Consider the following 19,006-nt stretch of genomic DNA (forward strand, 5'->3'; position numbering starts at 1 on the left):
TATGTGAGTTATAGTTTTGATATACAAGAGAAAAAAAAAAAAATGTGTACATCAGACCAGCATCCCTCTTTTGTCTTTTCTCCTCTCTCATTAAATGCAAAGTTGATAGGGAGTCTCTATGAATGCTTGGCTCCAGCTGAGGGAGAGGTAAGAGGCTGCATTCCATGTGCTTACCTGAGTGTATCTGAGTGTACGTGTGTGTGTGTGTGTGTGTGTGTGTGTGTGTGTGTGTGCGGTTGCTACTCGTGCATGGTTACATTACAAAGTTGTCATTTCAACATCCTACTGTTACTTATAAGACTGGTTGTTCCTGCTTCGGATCAGCACTCCCCTCTCAAACCGTCATTATTGGTTTCACCTGCTCATCTCAGGCTTTGTGCAGTGAAGAGCATCATTTCGTGCTTCATCCAACATTTCTCTCCCCCCACCCCCCACCCCCTCTCTCAAGACTTCACTGTTGCTTTTTGCCACTCAGTGCCTCACGACTCATTAATCAACGGCACCGCAACCTGCACAGAGAAGATAAGATTACCATATGCCTGATTCCACTCTCCACCTGCCTGCTTTACCCTGTTATTATCACAAACTTGGCTCTGTTCAAATCTTCTTTATCCTGCTGTGCACAGACTCCTGAACACCTCCCATACGGTATATGCTGTAGAGTTTGTGAAGTTTATGTTATTCAGAACATAAAAATAAAAGAGCAATGTTGTGCTCAGTGTTGGGGAACAAAAGTAGCACTTTACGAAGGAGTTTCATTAGACTAATTATTGATTTTATTTATTTTTTTCTCCCGTCTCGGTGTCTGTCTCGTCCTCAGGACTCTGAGGGAGTGGAGATTATGTTGGGAGTTTGTGCAAGTGGCCTCCTCATCTACAGAGACAGGTTGCGGATCAACAGGTTCGCCTGGCCCAAAATACTCAAGATCTCCTACAAGAGGAACAACTTCTACATCAAAATCCGGCCCGGCGAGGTGAAAACAGTAACGGTTTCTTTAAATAGCCTAATAGTTATTTATAGGGATGTCTCAAGTCGATTGGCTGGTTCGGTGCCAACGTGCAGATGAAAGCATTTTTTATTCTTATGTAACAGCTATAATACCCAATTCCTTTCTGACTTAATTTCCTTTTTTTGTATCCAATTGTATTGTAACCCAATTTGCTTCTAACTAAACAACATTTCACAGGTGCACCATGACTCCAAAATATTGCTATTGGTTAAAAACAGCATCTGAGCTTCAGTATTTTATTCATCATGGGAATGAATCTTGTCCAAATTTTCCTAACAATTTCAATAACAATCTGCTGAAAACTATGATGCAGGATATATTTTTTTCCATAAGGCAGATCAGTTTATTTGTGTCTAATGTTTAGCTGTGTTATGAAAGAAAATATAATTATCAGATGGAGACTAAAGAGATTTGGGAAAAGGGGGGACATCAGTAGTTATATAATCTTAAAGCAACATTATTTTAGAAGGTCAGAATTTGTATATTCAAAACAAAGGGCAGTAGTGGCTTTAAGATGGGAACTATTCAGTGAATCTGACTACATCCTTTGGTCTCTGTTGCAGTTTGAGCAGTTTGAAAGCACAATCGGTTTCAAGCTTCCAAATCACCGCGCTGCCAAACGGCTGTGGAAGGTCTGCGTCGAACACCATACCTTCTTCAGGTAAGAAATAATAGAAGCAGCTTTTCAAGTAGACGCAGGCAGGTTTTTAAAAAAAGATATAGTAAATCCAACTTGTCAAACTAAATAAAATAATCAGATTTCCCTGAAATCAGTAACACTAGCTACTCTGTTTTCTCAACTCTTTGGCATCTTTTGTTGTTAAGTGATCACAGTCATCCCAGCCTTGTAAATGCGATGTAATGACCTTACATGATTTCTTTGTAGATGAAATAGAAACAGTGATGAGACTGTTAGTTGTTGTTGCCATTTGGACAACAAGCAAAGTTGTCTTGTGCTGCTTTAAGCAGAAAATTGTCTCCTGGGTTCTTTTGAGTAGCGAGCCAAGCCTGGGGGCTCTCTGGAGAGTATTCAAATGAGTAGGCGTTCTAATGTTTTATAGCGCATAGCTGAAATCTGTGTTTTATTTCTGGTTTGATTAATGTGTATGTTTGTAACCTGTGACAGGCTCGTATCCCCCGAGGCTCCTCCGAAGAAATTCCTTAGCCTCGGCTCCAAGTTTCGCTACAGCGGCAGAACGCAGGCTCAGACCCGCAGGGCCAGCTCTCAGATCATCAGACCCGCTCCGTTGTTCGAACGCTCTTCCAGCAAACGCTACAACATGTCACGCAGCTTAGATGGAGGTGAGGGGCACTTCAGAGTTTATGTTTAACGGTCACAAGTGCCACCCAAGTTGAAATGCTGTCAATCATGGACTTCTGTTTATTTATCCAGAGTATGTTAAGCAGGATTATATTTTCAGTAGCCCCCTTTTTGGCATCATTTTATAGTTTCTTTACATTAAATATGCAAACAAATAGTGCTCAGCTAATTTTAAGTCTTCTCTGAACTGGTGGGGGAGAAAACTAAGTGCAATTTATTTCTTTCAAAAGAAAGAAAAAATGTGTTTGCTCCTGACAGTTGGCAAAGCTACTGTCGAATTCCTGGCACATTTTAGCAATGCAGCGACAATTGGTATCATAACAACAGTGTGCATGAACAAATCACACTCTTTATTGCTCTGCTCATATTTTCCCTGTTGATTATTATAACAGACTCTCTTAGTGTCCATAAACTGACACGATTCCAGTCCATCACATTCATCTTTTTCCTCTGATTTTCCAGCTCCAATTATGGAGAACCATGAGACTCTCATGAAGGACAGTGCAGCCGACGGGGCAGCCAAAGTCATTGCCAAGGGAGACATTATCACCACGGTAACGACAGAGAAGAAGGCAGAAGAAGAGAAGGCGGAGCAGGAGGACACCCAGATGGAGGCTGCAGAGACACCAGAAGCTGCTGCAACAACACCGCTCAGACAAGACACAAAGGTAAACCGCTGGACACCGTCAGTGCAGTCAGAGCTGCAGTTTATTTGGATAAAAGAACCTTTCAGAGGCTTTTATTGTTTTGTTTTCGGGGGGTGATGGGGGTTCAAAGAGCTTTAGAGGTAATTTTTCAGAAATATGCCATCGGATTGTCAAGGAAACGGATCATGTTTCTTAGAAGCTGCTGCAATTTTATCTTTTTAAGTCTGTTTTGTGATTTTTTTAGTTTTGTTTTCTTTCTTAATGGACTTCTTAATGGCTGATGGAAATATCCCAGTTGCTTTCAGCTTAACCCACTGCAGTAGACTAGGCCTGAGTGCTTTTCATCTTATGTGCGCTTTACTAATTAGCTTTTCTTTTCTTGTCCTTCCTTTGACCCCACACTATACTCGTGTGTGTGCTCATGCGTATTCGCCCCCTTTCCCCTTCGCTCCTCTCCATTTACACACACGTCATCCTTCCATTGACATTTCTCCTCCATCAGTGCTCCCCTCGTGTATACACAACCGACCCCCTCCGTTCCGAGCTCTCACTCCCTTCATCTCCCGTTTCATCAACTAAAGTGCGGCGGAGGCGCAGGGAGAACACGCGTAAACGGGCCTCATCAGTTAGTCCAGCCAAGAGCATCGTCGGCTGCCGGCGGCGGCAAGCCCACGCCGACCGCAAGGCCGCCCTGCTGGAGGAGCAGGCGCTGCTTCTCACGGCCCGCAAACAGAGGCTGGAGCAGGGAAAGAGCCGCGGCGGCACACTTTTCTCCTTCTCCCTGCACCTGCCCGACCTGTCCTCCATCCTGGATGAGGACGGCTACATCACCTTCCCCGACCTGTCAGAAATGCGCTTCCTCCCAGAGTGCGCGCAGAACTTCCTGCCCATTAAGTCACCTTCACTCATCCCCTGCTTCCTGTTCATCTTCTTCTTCCTGCTCACCACCTCCTTTTCCGTCCCCTACGCCCTTACCCTCTCCTTCCCCCTGGCGCTGTGCCTCTGCTACCTGGAGCCCAAGGCAGCGTCCCTGACCGCCTCCATAGCCCAGGGCTACCATGACCATGACAGTTCAGAGGAAGAGGAGGTGTGTGTGTGTACGCCTGTATGTTCCAGTACCCGCCTCTGGCTTAGAATCATTATAACGGTTAACCCCTTATCCTGTCCTGTATCTCGCTCTGCTGTTTCACCAGTCCAGAGCCGACCTGGAGACTGTGTCTGTCCCAGTGTCTTGTCAGTTCACCTACTTTCAGAACCTCATCTCTGCCCGGTCACACTCTCATCCTGTAGACTACATCCCCCATCAGCATCACAAGTACACAGAGATGAACCTGCAAGTTTCACCATTTCATATTTGATTGGCTTGTATTTACGCCACCTTTTAATGAGAGGGTTAGACACAAATAGCAAGCACCTTTTAGGGGACTATTTACTCACATGGGTTTGAAATTTGACATTTTTTTTACCACATCTGCACATAAAGGTTTAAGCAGCATCACTAACAAATTACAGTGCCGCAGTGTAAAACAGTTCATCATGCAAATATTTGATTTAGCATGTTTTATTAGAGATCATGAAGAATTATAGAAGTCACTTATCTTCATTTTAGTCACTAATCCTTCACCAAATCCCATTTTTAAAACACAGCTTTGTGCCTAACCCATCTCAGTATAAACCCATCGACATTCATGACTTTACCGTAGACAGTAGTGAATGCCACAAGACCAGCTGCATGCAAACAACCTCCATATTTTTCTAAGCACTCTGTCTCTCTGCATCGTTATATGACTCAAGCACAGCAGCACAAATTAGAATGAGTCATTTAAATGGACCTCCTGCTGAAAAGGCCTAAAAGCAGCTTACTTACTATAGAGCGACAAGATGTGATTCTTCCCTCAAGCAACATCCTTTTTAAATCCCAAATGATCAGCGTAACGTAATGCATGTTGTGATGCAGAGAGACGGATAAATGCATCAAGACCACCCCTAGTGTCAACGTGCATGAAGAGGAGGGGGGAGGGCCTGAAAGTCAGGTTACTGTTCGTCAAAATTCAATTATTCTTATTAAGTGTTACATGTTTTTGCACAGTGACAAACACAAAAATGTTTTAGCTGGACTGAATTCAAATAAATATAAATCCAAAGCAAATTTCACATTGCGTTTAAATTCCAAAGTGACTGACCGAAGGTTTCAACTTCCTCTGAGTCTGTTTTGCTTGCTTACTTTTCATTTGCTTTTTTTCTTTCTTTCTTTTTCTTGTGTTGTTATTTTGCGAACCTTCTCCGTAGTGTTGTCTGATTAATGTGTAGCTTACCGAAACAACCAGTGCATTTCCATTCGTTCCATTTGTGGTTTACAAGGAATCTTTTGTTGACAAGAAATGCAATTTTCAAGGGTTTACAAGTTGGGTTTTTCTCGTTTTCTTGCTTGCCGCAACGGAACGGTTTCGGTCTGTTTCGACAAACCAGACCGACAGCGAACAGACCGACTTTGCCTTTGACGGAGAGATGACTGCCACAGAGGTTTGTACATCGAGGAAAGCTGCGGTGTTTTTAAGGCGTGAAAGAAGTACTGACGGAAAATAGAAATGAAACTCATGCTGAATCATAGGTGTAATGCTCGTTTTAGTAATAAGGAGAATTTGTGCACTTGAGATTCTGCATGTCATGCATGTATTGAGTACTGATGACCATTTAGCTGTTGGTTTTTGCTGACACAGGTTTTCTATTCTGCCACCCTGTCTGCAATTTCCTCCGTATCAATATTTTTAATACTTTTCCACTGGCCACATCCCAATTCCTGTAACTTTATTCTTTTTCTTTTATACTTTACAACCACCATCATCTCCGTCTCATATATCTCTGCTTGCCCTCCTTGTTGCTCACTTTCTCTTTCCCATCACCTGATTCACCCTCGGCATCTCTTCTCTTTAACGGCCCCTTTCCTCCTCGTCCTTGTCTCACGCTGTCTCTGTGCTCTCCTCTTTACTTGCTGTCAGTCGGAAGCGGACGACGACTCTGAGATGCGGACTCAGGTACACTGGGCTGACTTTGTGGCCCTGCTCAGTGCATCACACCACCACCACCAGATGCACTGAGCCACTCAGACATCAACCATCAGTGCCGTCACTTCCCACCTTGGCTTGCCTGCTGCTGCTGCTGTTGGCACGCTCACTATCACACCATACACCAGACTGACCATTCAGTTTTGCCTGAATTCACTTCACAGACTGCTGCCGCAAAGCTGTCGCCGCTTCTAAACGTGCCATTCCAGCTCATTTCTCAAGTGCTTTTGTTTGTTCATGTTGGAGTCGTATTTAGATTTCTTTTCCTGCTGCTGCAGGATTTCAGTTTTCAAGTTGTTGGGTTTGTTTTCATCCTTTTTATGGTGCAGTGACTTTTCAGTGGCCATCATGTCATGTCACAGCCATACCCATAGGACAAATCTCCCAATTTCTCCTAACAAGAGTCTATATTTAACGTGCCATAGCACCTTTTTAACTATAAATCCTCTCCCTTCTTTTGTCTTTACAGTATAGTTTCATAAGACGAGTAAAAGGGGAAAACGTTTTTATCAGGCATAGTAATCTGATGCTAGAGGTTGGTAAGAAAATAATGCATGACTGAAATGTGCATGCAGGTGCTTTTGGTATAAAGAGTCCTAACAGGACTGATAACAAATATATCTAACCCGCCAGTATATCTCTGCCAGTTTTTGGTTTCCGTGTGTGAATTGGAGTTATAATTACACTTATATCCTAACAGAGTTCCTGCTGTGAGCATCCAAATTAATTTTTGTATGAAATGAAACGACAGAAAATATATTAGTGTAGAACTCTAATGAGATTTGGGAGTGTTGTGCTTAATTAAACCTGTAAAACTAAATCTGTGAATCAATGCATGAGACCATTTATTTTCATGCTTGTCTTAAATGCTCTTTTAGCATTTAAGTACAAGTTACTACTGTACGTTACTGCGGTTATCATGTGGGTGGACCCTTTTGCTGTTATGCTGTTATGCAATGTATGTCCGAAATGCACAGGTAGCCTGCACAGCCTCCTAAACAGGCCTGTGAACAATAAAGAATAAGGAAGCGCATAATGCAGTTGATTAAGGTCTGTATCATTTACATTTTGGTTTCCAGACCTTTTCAGAACTGCATTTATGCTACCCAATGTATTTTTTTTTTTTTGTAATTCATTGGATATGCAAGCTACCGTTGCGTACATAAAGCATGGCCGCCGTTCCCTCCACGCTGCTCCCCCCCGTACTTCATCTCCTTGTATCATGGTTGACCGGCTACTGCAGGACACCGAGCCTCCGGCGGAGATGGTCAAACACCAGACCAACATCAGCGAACTGAAGCGCTCCTTCCTGGAGACAGACGTCATCGTGCCGGGCATGACGGAATGGGAGAAGAGACTCTCCTCGTCCCCCGCGCGCTCACCCAGATTGGACGAAGCACCAATGATAGAGCCGCTGGAGCCGCAGGACGTAAGCTGCAGTCCACAGCAGACTAAATGACGGCATGTGTGTGTGAAGCATGACATCACCGAGGATTTATAGGCATCAATCTAAGGAGTGTTTTTGTGTAATGAGTCATAGAGCAGTAAATTTAATATCCATAATGGCTATAGAGCCATATTTTCTGCATCAAAATGAGTCTGGAGCAGTATATTTTCTCTTCTAAGTGCGTATTAAAAGAGAATATGGGCACTTTGATAGAAGAAATTAATCTGTAAAGTCATTCAGAGTTAGTGCGCGAATAAAGTTGCACGTTAAATCCCGTGTCTGTCTTCGCTACAATCTCCTTATCTCTTCACCATATCTCATCACCAATTCAATAACATTAATTTGTCTCAGTAATGGATGGTGCCGTCATTAATCAGTAATATGATTGTTGTTCTCAGTGACATTACATGCTTGAGTTGAGATTTTCTCTGCGTTACGCAACATAATCTGATGAACCCACGCAGGACAAACGAGCAGCACTAATTACAGTATCTGAGGACTAATCACTGACATCAAACGTGTCTCTGACTGGCTGAAATGAAAAGACGTTGACCCTCTGGTGGAGCTTTGGGATCCAGATCTGCCTCATTTGAACATTGTAGTCACACTCTCTTGTCGTTTCTTTTGTCTGTCTCAATATGTGTGACCTTTTTATTTTATTTTCTTTCTCCTGCAGATCGAAGATGAGCAGCCCGCGGGTAATGAGATAAAGGAGGAGGTGGAACCTAAAGCCACTGAGGTAAACTGTCTCCAGTTTGTTCGACACTTTTTAAAAGTCTGTGGTTTTTTTGTGAGTGTGGTGTTGTGTGTTGCTCCTTTTATCTACATAGCTCCAGACGTATGTGGACACTGGCACGCTGCGGTATTTTGGCTCTTACTCTTTTTCTTGCCTTAATCTGCCCTTTGTCTTATCTCTGGGAAATTATGATTCAAGTTCAAGTAGTCCATTTGTTTCTGGGGAAAAAAGAACAACACAACTCTTCCGTTACATGTAGTTAAGTGACATTTTTCTGGTGTAAAGAAACACTTTATTCTTAGTAAGGAATTACAGACATTTTTTATTATTATTATAGCCTTTTTGAACTCATAATCTAATGTCACAAGTGCTCATATTATTTCAAACATTACCTTACACTTTCATATATATACGCTATAACAGACAGCACTACAATATCTTTGCAGAGAGTGCGTCTCCGTCCAAGTACTTATGGAGCTCAGTCCGCGTGTCGTTTGTAGATGAATTGTCTCTAGAGCTCATTCCCGCTTTATATTGGCTGTCGGATTCCTTCTGTGTATTAACTTGAACGATCCATTTTCAATAAGCCAAGTGTCTCCCCAGGCGGCAGGACATCTGGTGAAATACGTGGTGGATAGTACCGTAACAGATGGGGCCACCTCCTCAGGGCCACACGGGATTAGTCTGTCAACCACTATGGATGACGACGTCTTCATGGACGGCACCCTCAGGGAGGTGGAGGAGAAAACCCCGGACTCCCAGGAGGAGGTGTCTGAGAAGTCGATGGCGAAGATCAGCCCCGGAGCTGTCAGACAGGAAGTGTCCCAGGCCATCAGTGACAAGAGAGGGATGCTCATTATCTTAAAAGAGGCAGAGGACAAGATGGAAACAGAGGGAAAAGAGACGTGTACTTGGGTCGAGAAAGAAGAGCCTCTAGTCCCCGGAAAGGCTGAAGACGAGGAAAGCGAGTTGTTGTCTCCCTCTAAAGAGAAAGAAAAACTCAAAGAAGACACCACCGTTGTCATAGAATCCCAAACTATAGTTGTCAAGACCTCAGGTCCGAAGACTGAGATAATAACTGATGACATGACTCAGATTAAAGTTACCGGCTCGCCTAAGAAGGCCATGGCCTCATGGATTTCAGAGGCGGTGAAGACAGAAGCCTCAGAGGTCATCAGCGTGTTGACGAACGAAGTCAAGGAGGTGAAGACTTCCGAGGAGCCACAGCAGAAAGCTGGAATCTTCACCTTCGAAGAGGTCCAAACCGAGCAGGCAAAGTCCAGCCTGAGTCAGATTACAGTTTCTGAATCTTCAGCTACATCCTTAGAAGTGGTACTGTATGAAAACTATAAAGCAGCAATTCAGTTTTGGCTACCTCCCTCCACATCTCCACCACCCGCAGCCTTACCCCCATTACCTTCCCTCCAGCAGCAGCCAAACCAGTCTAACAACAGTGTAATCAAGTGCTGTGCATGGCTAACGGTCCCTTAACACCCAGCGTTCACTCTCACACTTGCCAAAACCGCCGGTTTCTGTTGCAGTCAAGCCTGCCGCTTCTTTTTGATACAACTGTTTTGGGTTTGTGTTTTGAGTTTGTTGACAGCTAAAACAGCTCAACTTGCCTTAGCAGCTGGCTCCCACAGCTGATAAGGAAAGAAATAGGGCCTCTGACTCTTGTTTGTTTTTTTTTTTACTGTTTTGCTCAGCTGCACCATTCCTTTTTTTTTTTTTTTTTTTTTTTTTTTCAGCTCTCTTATCAGTTCCCTGAAAGCGGTGACTTCATAGGTCTGGCTCAGTGCCACCGCTGCAGCTTTCCCCACCTCACCCTCCAAAATCCCCTCTGCCTCTGTAACAAGTCAAGAAATAAAATTGTATGGGTCTACCTGAAAAAAGATTTCACTGTTCTTAAGAAACAGTTTTTCCAAAGAAAAAAAAAAACAGATTAGCGGAACTTTGCTGCAGGTGGATTCAGCAAAAAAAAAAAATAAAAAAAACAGATTTGTGTTAGAGGTTTTAGGATTTGTTCAACTCTGCGTTAGTGTCAGCAGATTTAGTGAGCTACGTAATGGTATTCCATACAATCCATACAATATTTACATTTCACACTTCATTTTTCCCACCCTCTGTCTTATTGCTCCTTGTTTGGTGTTGACTTTGTGTCCATTCTGACTTTCCTCTCTTTTCCTTTCTCTCTCTGTCCCTTTTATCCATCCATCAGTCTACGCTGGGATGGGTTTCCTCTTCTCTGAGTTCCACCTCTCCAAAGGTGACCGATCTTCTCTGGTCCTCATGAAGTGACTTTAAATATATTCCCCTATCATATGTATTAAGGGTATATATTTAATATGTATATATGCCTCTATCATAATAATTCTATGTGTGCAGTGAAAGTCTCCAAATGAATAACCTACTTAACCTTTTTTCCTCTATCAGGTGTGATCTGAAACTGCCATGTACTATGTGGATCATTTTGTAAACGGCGGTGCAAAAACATAATCTAATGGTACAATTATCATTCACAGGCATCAGCTGATCCGGAGGAGAAGGCAGCGGTTGCCACGGAGACAGAGGCAGCGCCAGCCGAGTCGACAGGGCCTACGGTGAATATCCAGACCACAGAGGCTGCAAAGGCCGAACCAGTGCACACCACAGCAGCGGAGCTAGAGCTCACAGTCAAAACAATTTCAGCAGAGGCTGCAGAGGGGAAGCTAGACTGGGCTGTAGTGTCACAAGAGGATAGAAACAGCAATAATTTAGGAGATCAATCAGTTAGTTGTGAAAAATCTGGTATTCCTGACTCTGCTCCATCTGTATCCGACAGTAGTTATTTACCAGAGTCTGCGGCGCTAGCAGCAGCAGGAAAGGAATTTGTGGAAGTAACAGATGTGGAGGGAGAGGATACACTGATGACGGAGGAGGACGCACCGATGTCAAAAGACAAAAATTATGATTTCAGATTTACCGTCGCTCCCGCTTACATCAGAGATGGAGAAAAGGAAAAACACAGCGAAGAGGAGCTCGCTGCGGAGGCGGAATTAGCAGGAGAGAGAAAGCACACAGAAGTAGACGGCAAGAGAGTCCAGTTCTCCAGCGAAGTGCAGTATTTCGAGGGAGACGAGTTCCCCACAGAGTTAGAAGATGGTATCGAAGAGGTGGATGAAGAGGAAGACGAATGTTCACCGGCATGCAACTCTCCCAACATCCCGAAATATTTGCCATTTGAAAAAGAGAAGTACCATCATGTACAGACGGACAGCTCGGAAGACGAAGTGGAGAGAATAGAGAAGGAAGAAGAGACGAAAGAAGGAACGAAGGAAGAACCAGAGGAGGAAATAAATGTCAAACTAGAAGAAGACTGTGTTGATGAAAAGGCTTCAGAGGTGAGAGAAGACGTTAAAGAATCAGAGGAAGAAGAAAAAGGCCAAACTGAATTATTAAAGAAAGAGGAAACAGAGGAACCAGACCAGAAGTCCACACCACCTCCAGCCTTGTCTCATTTGGAGGTAACCCTGCATCAGCTCCAGTGGCTTCAGCCTGGGCCCTGTAACCTCACCTCCACCTTCCCCTCCTGCCGGCACAATCTGCCACTAATAATCAAGGGCAACACTCGAACAAAAGCATGGACATGCGTTTTGACTTGCTTAACATCACGGTTTGTCGCTGAGCAGATCAGGGGACCTATGATATGATGTGGTGCACACACACACACTTGATCGAAACCTTGTGATTTGCATTCTCCAGTATCCTCTCCTTCACTGGATTAGGGACTCTAATGCATGACTGCATGCTCGTTTAGAGATTTAAGCCCTTCAATGACTGTCTTTGGCTTAGTTTATTAGCATGCGACATTTATTTGTGTCAATTCAATTTCATGTACAACAGTGTTGAGCTATTTTAGGAACAAAGACGTACAGTGAACACCAACAGTAACGTGTTTCAGACGTGTCATTTATCTAGAACACAGATGGTTTTGGTACTGCTGTGCTCTTCCCTCCGCATTTGTTTACTTGTTCCCTTTTTACCTTTTTTTTTTACCCACCAGAGTCCTGATGCTGCCGAAGCGTGTTCCAAAGAGGTGCCTGTGGTCCACACAGAGACAAAAACAATCACCTATGAGGCTGCAGAGGTACGTATGAAGATGATTTTGAATAGACTTAAAGCTGCACCAACCAATATTTCTGTATGTGAACAATGGATCAAATGACTTTATGTATTGTGAAGGTTTTTGCCGTCACCCAACTCTGTGTTTCCTATCAGCATTACAGAACGTTTTAGCCCCTTTTAGCTCATTGTTTTCACTATGCACTATCCTTCAAACTCTGCTATCATAAACCTCACTCTCACCCCAGTGGGCAGCTGTTTTTATCCAAGAAAGCTCTGAAAAAACCCATTGTTCCAGCACCAAACGACAGACAGGCCAAAACTAAAAGGAAAATAAATATTGGACTCACTTGGACACACATTAAACTCCAAATGAATGCTAATGTTGCTCCGTGTCTGCTAGCTCTTAAACTTTACCCGTAAGTGCTTTATAATATGATAATATGTCAGGTGGCTTTTTTTGTTTTTGTTTTTTTTTTTGTTTGTTTTCTCCAGCGTGTTGAGGAGCGCATGTGCCCCCAAGTGGGCAAAACAAACTAAGTAACGCAGCTTTAAGGCTACTGTAATATTTGAAAAGCTATAGTGAGTTTTTGGGGGGGGGTTTTCTACTTTATTTGATTACACACATGAAATGTCATTTTTAAAACGTGTGTTGCTTCTCAACAGGTCGACACTAACGGTGACGCAGACCCCGGGGTGTTGCTGAGCGCTCAAACCATCACCTCGGAAACCACCAGCACCACGACAACCACACATATCACAAAGGTTAGGAGTTCATCTGTTGTCCCTTTGGCCTCTCAAACATGACTACAGCCTATATGTGTGTGTCTGTTTTAGCCGTTATTTGCCGTCTGCTGAATTCAGAACATACAGAGACGTGTTAAGAGTCGAGAAAAGAAGTGTAACACAGAAACAAGCCTCAGGGAAATAGAAACACACTTATGGTGCTTTTGATGCTGAAAGGTCACGTTCTACACATACACACACACGCACCCACACCTTTTCACTTCTGTTTTACTGGTACAACGAGTGATGTTAGGTGTTGTGTAACAGCCAGTAGCTGATAAGTCTGACCTTAAGTTTGATAACTTTATTTTAAGACAGGAAAAAACAGCTTACTGCTCTTTAAGAGACTGTTATAATTTTTTAATTTATTACTTACTGTGGGGAAAGAACTAAATTTAGTCCCTGGTTGTTCCAGTACGAACGCCCACCATTGAAAACGTTTAGCTGTGGAAATGGGCTACAGTGATCGTGAACACAAATTTCATTACATCTACACTATTGAACTAAAAACTTCAAGATATGCTTATCATCAGTGGCCTTTCTTCAGGATTTAGGCCAAAACAAGGCTACTGATAGCACAAATAGGAATGAAAATGGTGTTTATTGCCACATGTTTTGTGCAAATACTGACTTTCTCTGTTGGTCAGACGGTGAAAGGAGGAGTATCAGAGACAAGAATCGAGAAAAGGATTGTCATCACAGGAGATGCAGACATTGACCACGATCAGGTCTCTCAGTGTTTTTAATCTTGTCATGTTGTTTTAGTTCTTTTAACCCCATTATACTCATCATTATTTTTTGTTTGCTTGTTAAGTCAATAATTGTATTTGAGCAATGATCCTGGAAAGAAAATGCTGAACTGGACCTTTACTTAGCATCTCTCAGCACATTTTTACAGTCACATGATAGAAAGAGGCTCAGCATATGACATTTTAAACAAAACATTCACATATTTTTTTATTAACTCGTGATGCTACTTTAACAAATACTGAAAGTATGACAAATGTAACTAATAGTGACTTCCCTGTTGGCATATTGACTCACAATCCAACACCCCCGCTCCTTCCCTGCCCTTCCCCATTCTCTGTCTCCCCCTGGTGATCCCTCCTGGCACTGCACTCCCGTATATAGGCTCTGGCTCAGGCCATAAAGGAGGCTAAAGAACAGCATCCTGACATGTCAGTGACCAAAGTAGTGGTACATAAAGAGACAGAGATCACGCCAGAGGAGGGGGAGGACTGACCCAGGTAAGCCAAAGAGGTCCCAGTCCTGGTCCTGGCCCTGTCCGGCTTAGTCTGGTTTTTTTTTAATCTGGTTAGACTGGGCTTTTTCAAGCTGGTCTCCATTTTCGGGCATGCTGCTTTTCCCATCAGCACTTCTTCACAGACAGCCTTGCTTCTGTAGCACCTACAGCTAATGCATCATGCTGTTGTCATTCCAGCTCCACTCCCTCCCATAGGGAAAAGGTCGGCTAGTGCGTGTGCACTCTAAACCGGATATTATAGTCTCAATTCATAATGACAAGGCTTAAAAACCTTTACAGTAATGCTTCTGGCAGTCTCATGCAATCTCTTGTAATTTGGTGGCAACACTCCCCCTGCTGGAAAGAAACATAATCCCCCCTTTTTTTTTTTTTTTTTAGAGAGAGAGAGAGCTGCTGTTTGTACAGTAAACCCAGACCTCTCTCTTCGTTTTATTCAGACAGGTTTGTCTTTTTAAAAAAATCTAAATTGCAATACTGATCTTTACAATTTACACAAACTGCTTCTTAAACAAGCGAGACAATCTGAGACCATTTTTTTTTCCTCTAAGTACAGCAAAACAAGTTATGTTGACATAGCTGTGCCTGCATATACAGTACAGTAGAGCGATATTCTGTAAAAGCATTTTGCGTACGTTGTTTTGTCTACTTTGTGTAGCCTCACAAAGGGCAGCAGCAGTGATGAGCGATTAAATACCTGCTGAACTGGCTTCTGCTTCTCAGAGCGTTCAGTCTATGGCTGCTTACATATTGACTGAAATCTGATCTCATGTGTACACAGACATGGTTAAGTCTATTTTCGACTCTGCTCATACATGAAAAATCAAACACTTAAACCGGGTAACCGCTTTGCATCCTGTGACATATTGGTAAATAGGAAATCTGGCTTCCAATTAGTATCAGTTAACCAATGAATTATTTGCAGAAATGCAGTCATTTATGCTGTTTTGCATGGAAGACCTCTGCTCAAATAGCACCAGTGTGATACTACCTAATATGTACACCAGGATTTTTTGTATAATTAAAGACTGATAACGAACTGGTTTACTAATATTCTTCAAATAAAAGGTCAGTAAATTACACCAGTTGGTAAACCAACAGTGTAAACATGGGTTTAATGCTCTGATCATTGATGCAGCACAAAAGCCAAAGATAATAATAAAAACAGTACTAATCTTACACTATATACAAGCAGCCTAACTCAGCAGTTATTAAATGCACGGGGCTTTATCCCTGAAACATTAAAGCTGTGTTTCCAGGACGCTCTCATTTTACCGCTCCTTTCAGTTGCACTCTGCTTTCCGTGTGGGGGGAAAAATAGGTCAGCAGTCCTTGTTGCAGTGTCTCCACAAACTTCACAAAAGCAACCGTTTGTGTTTCAACTTGTCCGATGTCAGTATTGTGAGGATTATGACAGGTGTGGAGCTGCGTGAGGGAACCTCTCATTCCATTGTACCACAGCATGTCATTATAACCCCGCCACCTTTCCTCCTTTGCATTTTGTCTCTGGAAAATAGCCATTTTTTTTCCTATTAATCCTTATTCACCTCTTGGCTCTGAAGCTTATTATTTCATTAGCTTTTACTGAAACAGTCCCAAGGCGCAGGGTTTGGGATGAACGAGCGTGCATGTGTGTACTTGCGTGACTCACCAGATGGGAATGTTTGGCTTTGTTTCTGCGGCCTTGCCCTCAGTCTTCTCTGTGTGTGCGTGCGTGTGTGTATGTGTGCGTGTGTGCGCTGTCTAACATGTTTGTAAGAACGGCTGTGTTTCTCAGCTCTATTAACATGATACTAAATGTTTTCTTTGTGGTGTTTTGGATGCTCGTCTCTTTCAACTGTAGATACACACAGAGCGGTGAGGCAAATATAGCATCAGGGAGGAAAAAAATTGGAGTAGCTGCATCCATGGGTGTAGAGATTAAAAAAACAAACCACATCATTACAGATAATGATGGTGTTCTGTTTTTCTGCTTGTCTTCACTTTCAACAGAAAGTAAAACAATTTGAATTCATTTTCTTGGATACCACTGGGATCATTGTTTCTAAAATACAGCTAGTGCCCAAGAAGCCTGTGTGTATCTATGTTGTGTGTATATATGTGTTTCTGTAGCTCAGCAGTCCTTCTGTGCATCTAGTTACGCAGATAAAAAACTGATGTAACCTTTTTATCAGGCTCAGTTTCAGTCTTTGGCTCCCGCTGTAAGGCCGGGTGTACTGTGGAACTGAAGGTTCAGACGTGATAAAATATTCAGGATGGCACTAACTGCTGTTTTCCCCCCCTGCTCTGCTCTTCCAGGAGTAAAGCTGAGGGCTGTTTTCTGTTCAACCTCCCAGAATCCAACATCCAGAATTCCACATATTACGCCGGGACTCTCAGAAGACTAGAAAGGCTCCTACTCTCCGAATGCTGCAGCTCGCCGCCAGTCGCAACCATCACCTGCAAAATAAATAAATGCATTTTGCATGAGAAGGACGCAATGTTGCATTATCAAACAATTGCAAGATTATACGGAAAAAAATCGTACGATTTTTAAAAAAAACGGTTCTCGATCCATCTGCACGCTGAATCCCTGTGTGCAGCAAGCAAATCATTTGCTTTCACTGCCTTATGACTTTGATGCATTTTTATGATTGAGAATAATTATTGTAGCAACGTTTTATTTATGAAATAAAGCCATCACTCCAGAAACTTAAAATTGCTGTAGGCTGTATATGTTAGAGCATACACTATTTAACCTTGCTGTTAGAAGTGCCAACCTCGTTTGCCAGCAAGCATCGCCTCACTCACTCACTCCAACAGTCCAATGATTCTCCGTCAGGTATGCCACTATAGATATCACAGCCCAGTACTGTACATATCAAAGCTTTCCTAGGAAAATAGCAAATTATCTTTCACATTTGATTTTTGTCGTGTCTACTTGAATTGCATTTTCCTTTTTATGATCATTTCAGTATTTTATTGTTTCTCATCGATTGATTCCACCACTGCTAAAAAAAAAAATTGTTTTTGAGAAGGTCTACTATTTTGGCGAATGCCAAGGAATCAAGATTTCTGTGCAAGAAATAGATTTTATGTGCCTGTGCAGGCTTTGAATGTGTTCCAGGGTAGATGATCGGCTGCAGCACAAGTCCCAGGTTTATGTGACTGTGAGGCAAAGGGCTCAGACTGCCGAGCTCTGCCCAAACTAGATGCAAAGCCAGGAGAGATCTGTCCCATCCACCCCAACCCCCACCCTACCCTACCCTACCCTACCCTACCCTACCCTACCCTACCCCACCCGCTCATGTCAGCTGTATGCCTCCCTCATCTGTTCAACTATATCTGCATAACCGAGTATTGTTCATGTACAGCGACGTTTTCCTCAAAATGGTGAAATAAAAGTGGCAAATGCATTTGTTTTAATTTGCTGTTTTCTTCTCAAATAATAAAATGTTGACAACAGTACTGAAAATTGTGTCGCTGTGGATGTCACCTATTGATGAGTGTTTGTATCTTGGGGTCAGTGTCAAATACATGAGGTCACATGGTCAAGAAAGTACTCAGTGATAATTCAAGGGATTTGGTTTTCCATGGACTCTATGACTTTTAAATGCAGATAAAGATTTTACAAAATACCGGTTGTTACCATTAAATAAGAACTCGCTCTTAACAACCTACAAATAATCATTTACCCAGATTTATTATGCAACACAATACCACTCTGAGCTTCAAGATAGACTGAGTCACTATTTTATGGCAGTCTTCAAGCTAAAATAAATGTGTCGTAAAAATAATACTAATAATCTTAAATTGCAAGGTTAGAAAATATCCAAAAGATACTCTTTAACTCAGCAAGCAGTAAGAGACAAAACAGATTTCATAACCTCAGGCACTAAATTAACCTGATGAACAAGGTTTGATTATTAAAACCGTAAAGTTGTTTTTGTTTTTTTCTAAATAATTCATATAAACGTAAGAGGTTAAAACTAAACCCAACTGTTGCCCATTTATTATTTATTGAACCAAATGCTCTAAACACTTAATTGATTGGTTAAAATGAATACCCTCGGGCTAATTAAAGCAGGATTTTTATGGCTAAAGGTAATTATGCTCAATCCGCGGAGGCCCCGCCCCCTGTGTACGTGCGCGTGTAGCAGAGATAGACAAAAGGTAAGAGCTCTCACTCTGTCTCTGTTGCTGGGTGTGAGGAGATAAATGCCAGCGGCAGACCAGTTGATCGAAATATAATGTAAATGTTGATCTGTTGTATTTATGCTGATATTTCTGTGTTCTAAATATTTACTTTACATTCATTTTACAACGTTCACAACAGCTGCTAAGACGCATGACCAGTGGTGAAAGGTAACCGAGTACTTGGTATTTCCATTCATATACTCTCTACTTCTACTCTTTTACATGTCAAGGGTAAATCTTCTATTATTTACTCTACTATTACTATATATTTATGCCACTAAACACTATAGTATTACTACTATTACACTATAGCATTTATTTAACAGTGACTTAGATTTTACAGATAAAACAAATTTTATAAACTGATGCATTATTATAGATTGAAGGTCCTGCATACCCTCATGTGTTTTTCATTTATGTGGATGATTAGACCTGCTCAGGTTTGAATTATGCAAAG

General features: G+C 42.3%; 1 protein-coding gene across 11 annotated transcripts in view; it reads left to right on the plus strand.

The window, feature by feature from the left end:
* Window positions 1–17,827, plus strand: part of LOC137194476 (band 4.1-like protein 3) — a 53,958-nt gene extending 36,131 nt beyond the window's left edge. For 3 of the 11 annotated variants that reach the window (XM_067606410.1, XM_067606402.1, XM_067606401.1), the window contains exons 9-25: window positions 103–147; window positions 821–973; window positions 1,573–1,670; window positions 2,136–2,311; window positions 2,793–2,998; window positions 5,447–5,500; window positions 6,512–6,577; window positions 7,286–7,471; window positions 8,166–8,228; window positions 8,829–9,557; window positions 10,444–10,491; window positions 10,748–11,728; window positions 12,268–12,351; window positions 12,993–13,091; window positions 13,760–13,840; window positions 14,244–14,359; window positions 16,672–17,827. In XM_067606410.1, the coding sequence (XP_067462511.1) occupies window positions 103–147; window positions 821–973; window positions 1,573–1,670; window positions 2,136–2,311; window positions 2,793–2,998; window positions 5,447–5,500; window positions 6,512–6,577; window positions 7,286–7,471; window positions 8,166–8,228; window positions 8,829–9,557; window positions 10,444–10,491; window positions 10,748–11,728; window positions 12,268–12,351; window positions 12,993–13,091; window positions 13,760–13,840; window positions 14,244–14,354 (3,180 nt within the window). In that variant the 3' untranslated portion in view covers window positions 14,355–14,359; window positions 16,672–17,827. Of the gene's footprint in view, window positions 1–102; window positions 148–820; window positions 974–1,572; window positions 1,671–2,135; window positions 2,312–2,792; window positions 2,999–3,479; window positions 4,065–5,446; window positions 5,501–5,976; window positions 6,013–6,511; window positions 6,578–7,285; window positions 7,472–8,165; window positions 8,229–8,828; window positions 9,558–10,443; window positions 10,492–10,747; window positions 11,729–12,267; window positions 12,352–12,992; window positions 13,092–13,759; window positions 13,841–14,243; window positions 14,360–16,671 lie in introns of all 11 variants that reach the window. The other 8 variants (XM_067606412.1, XM_067606403.1, XM_067606407.1 and 5 more) reach the window with 8 other exon arrangements.
* Window positions 17,828–19,006: the final 1,179 nt, after the last annotated feature.

The sequence above is a fragment of the Thunnus thynnus genome, chromosome 12 (genome assembly GCF_963924715.1).
Source record: "Thunnus thynnus chromosome 12, fThuThy2.1, whole genome shotgun sequence".
Lineage (NCBI taxonomy): Eukaryota > Metazoa > Chordata > Actinopteri > Scombriformes > Scombridae > Thunnus > Thunnus thynnus.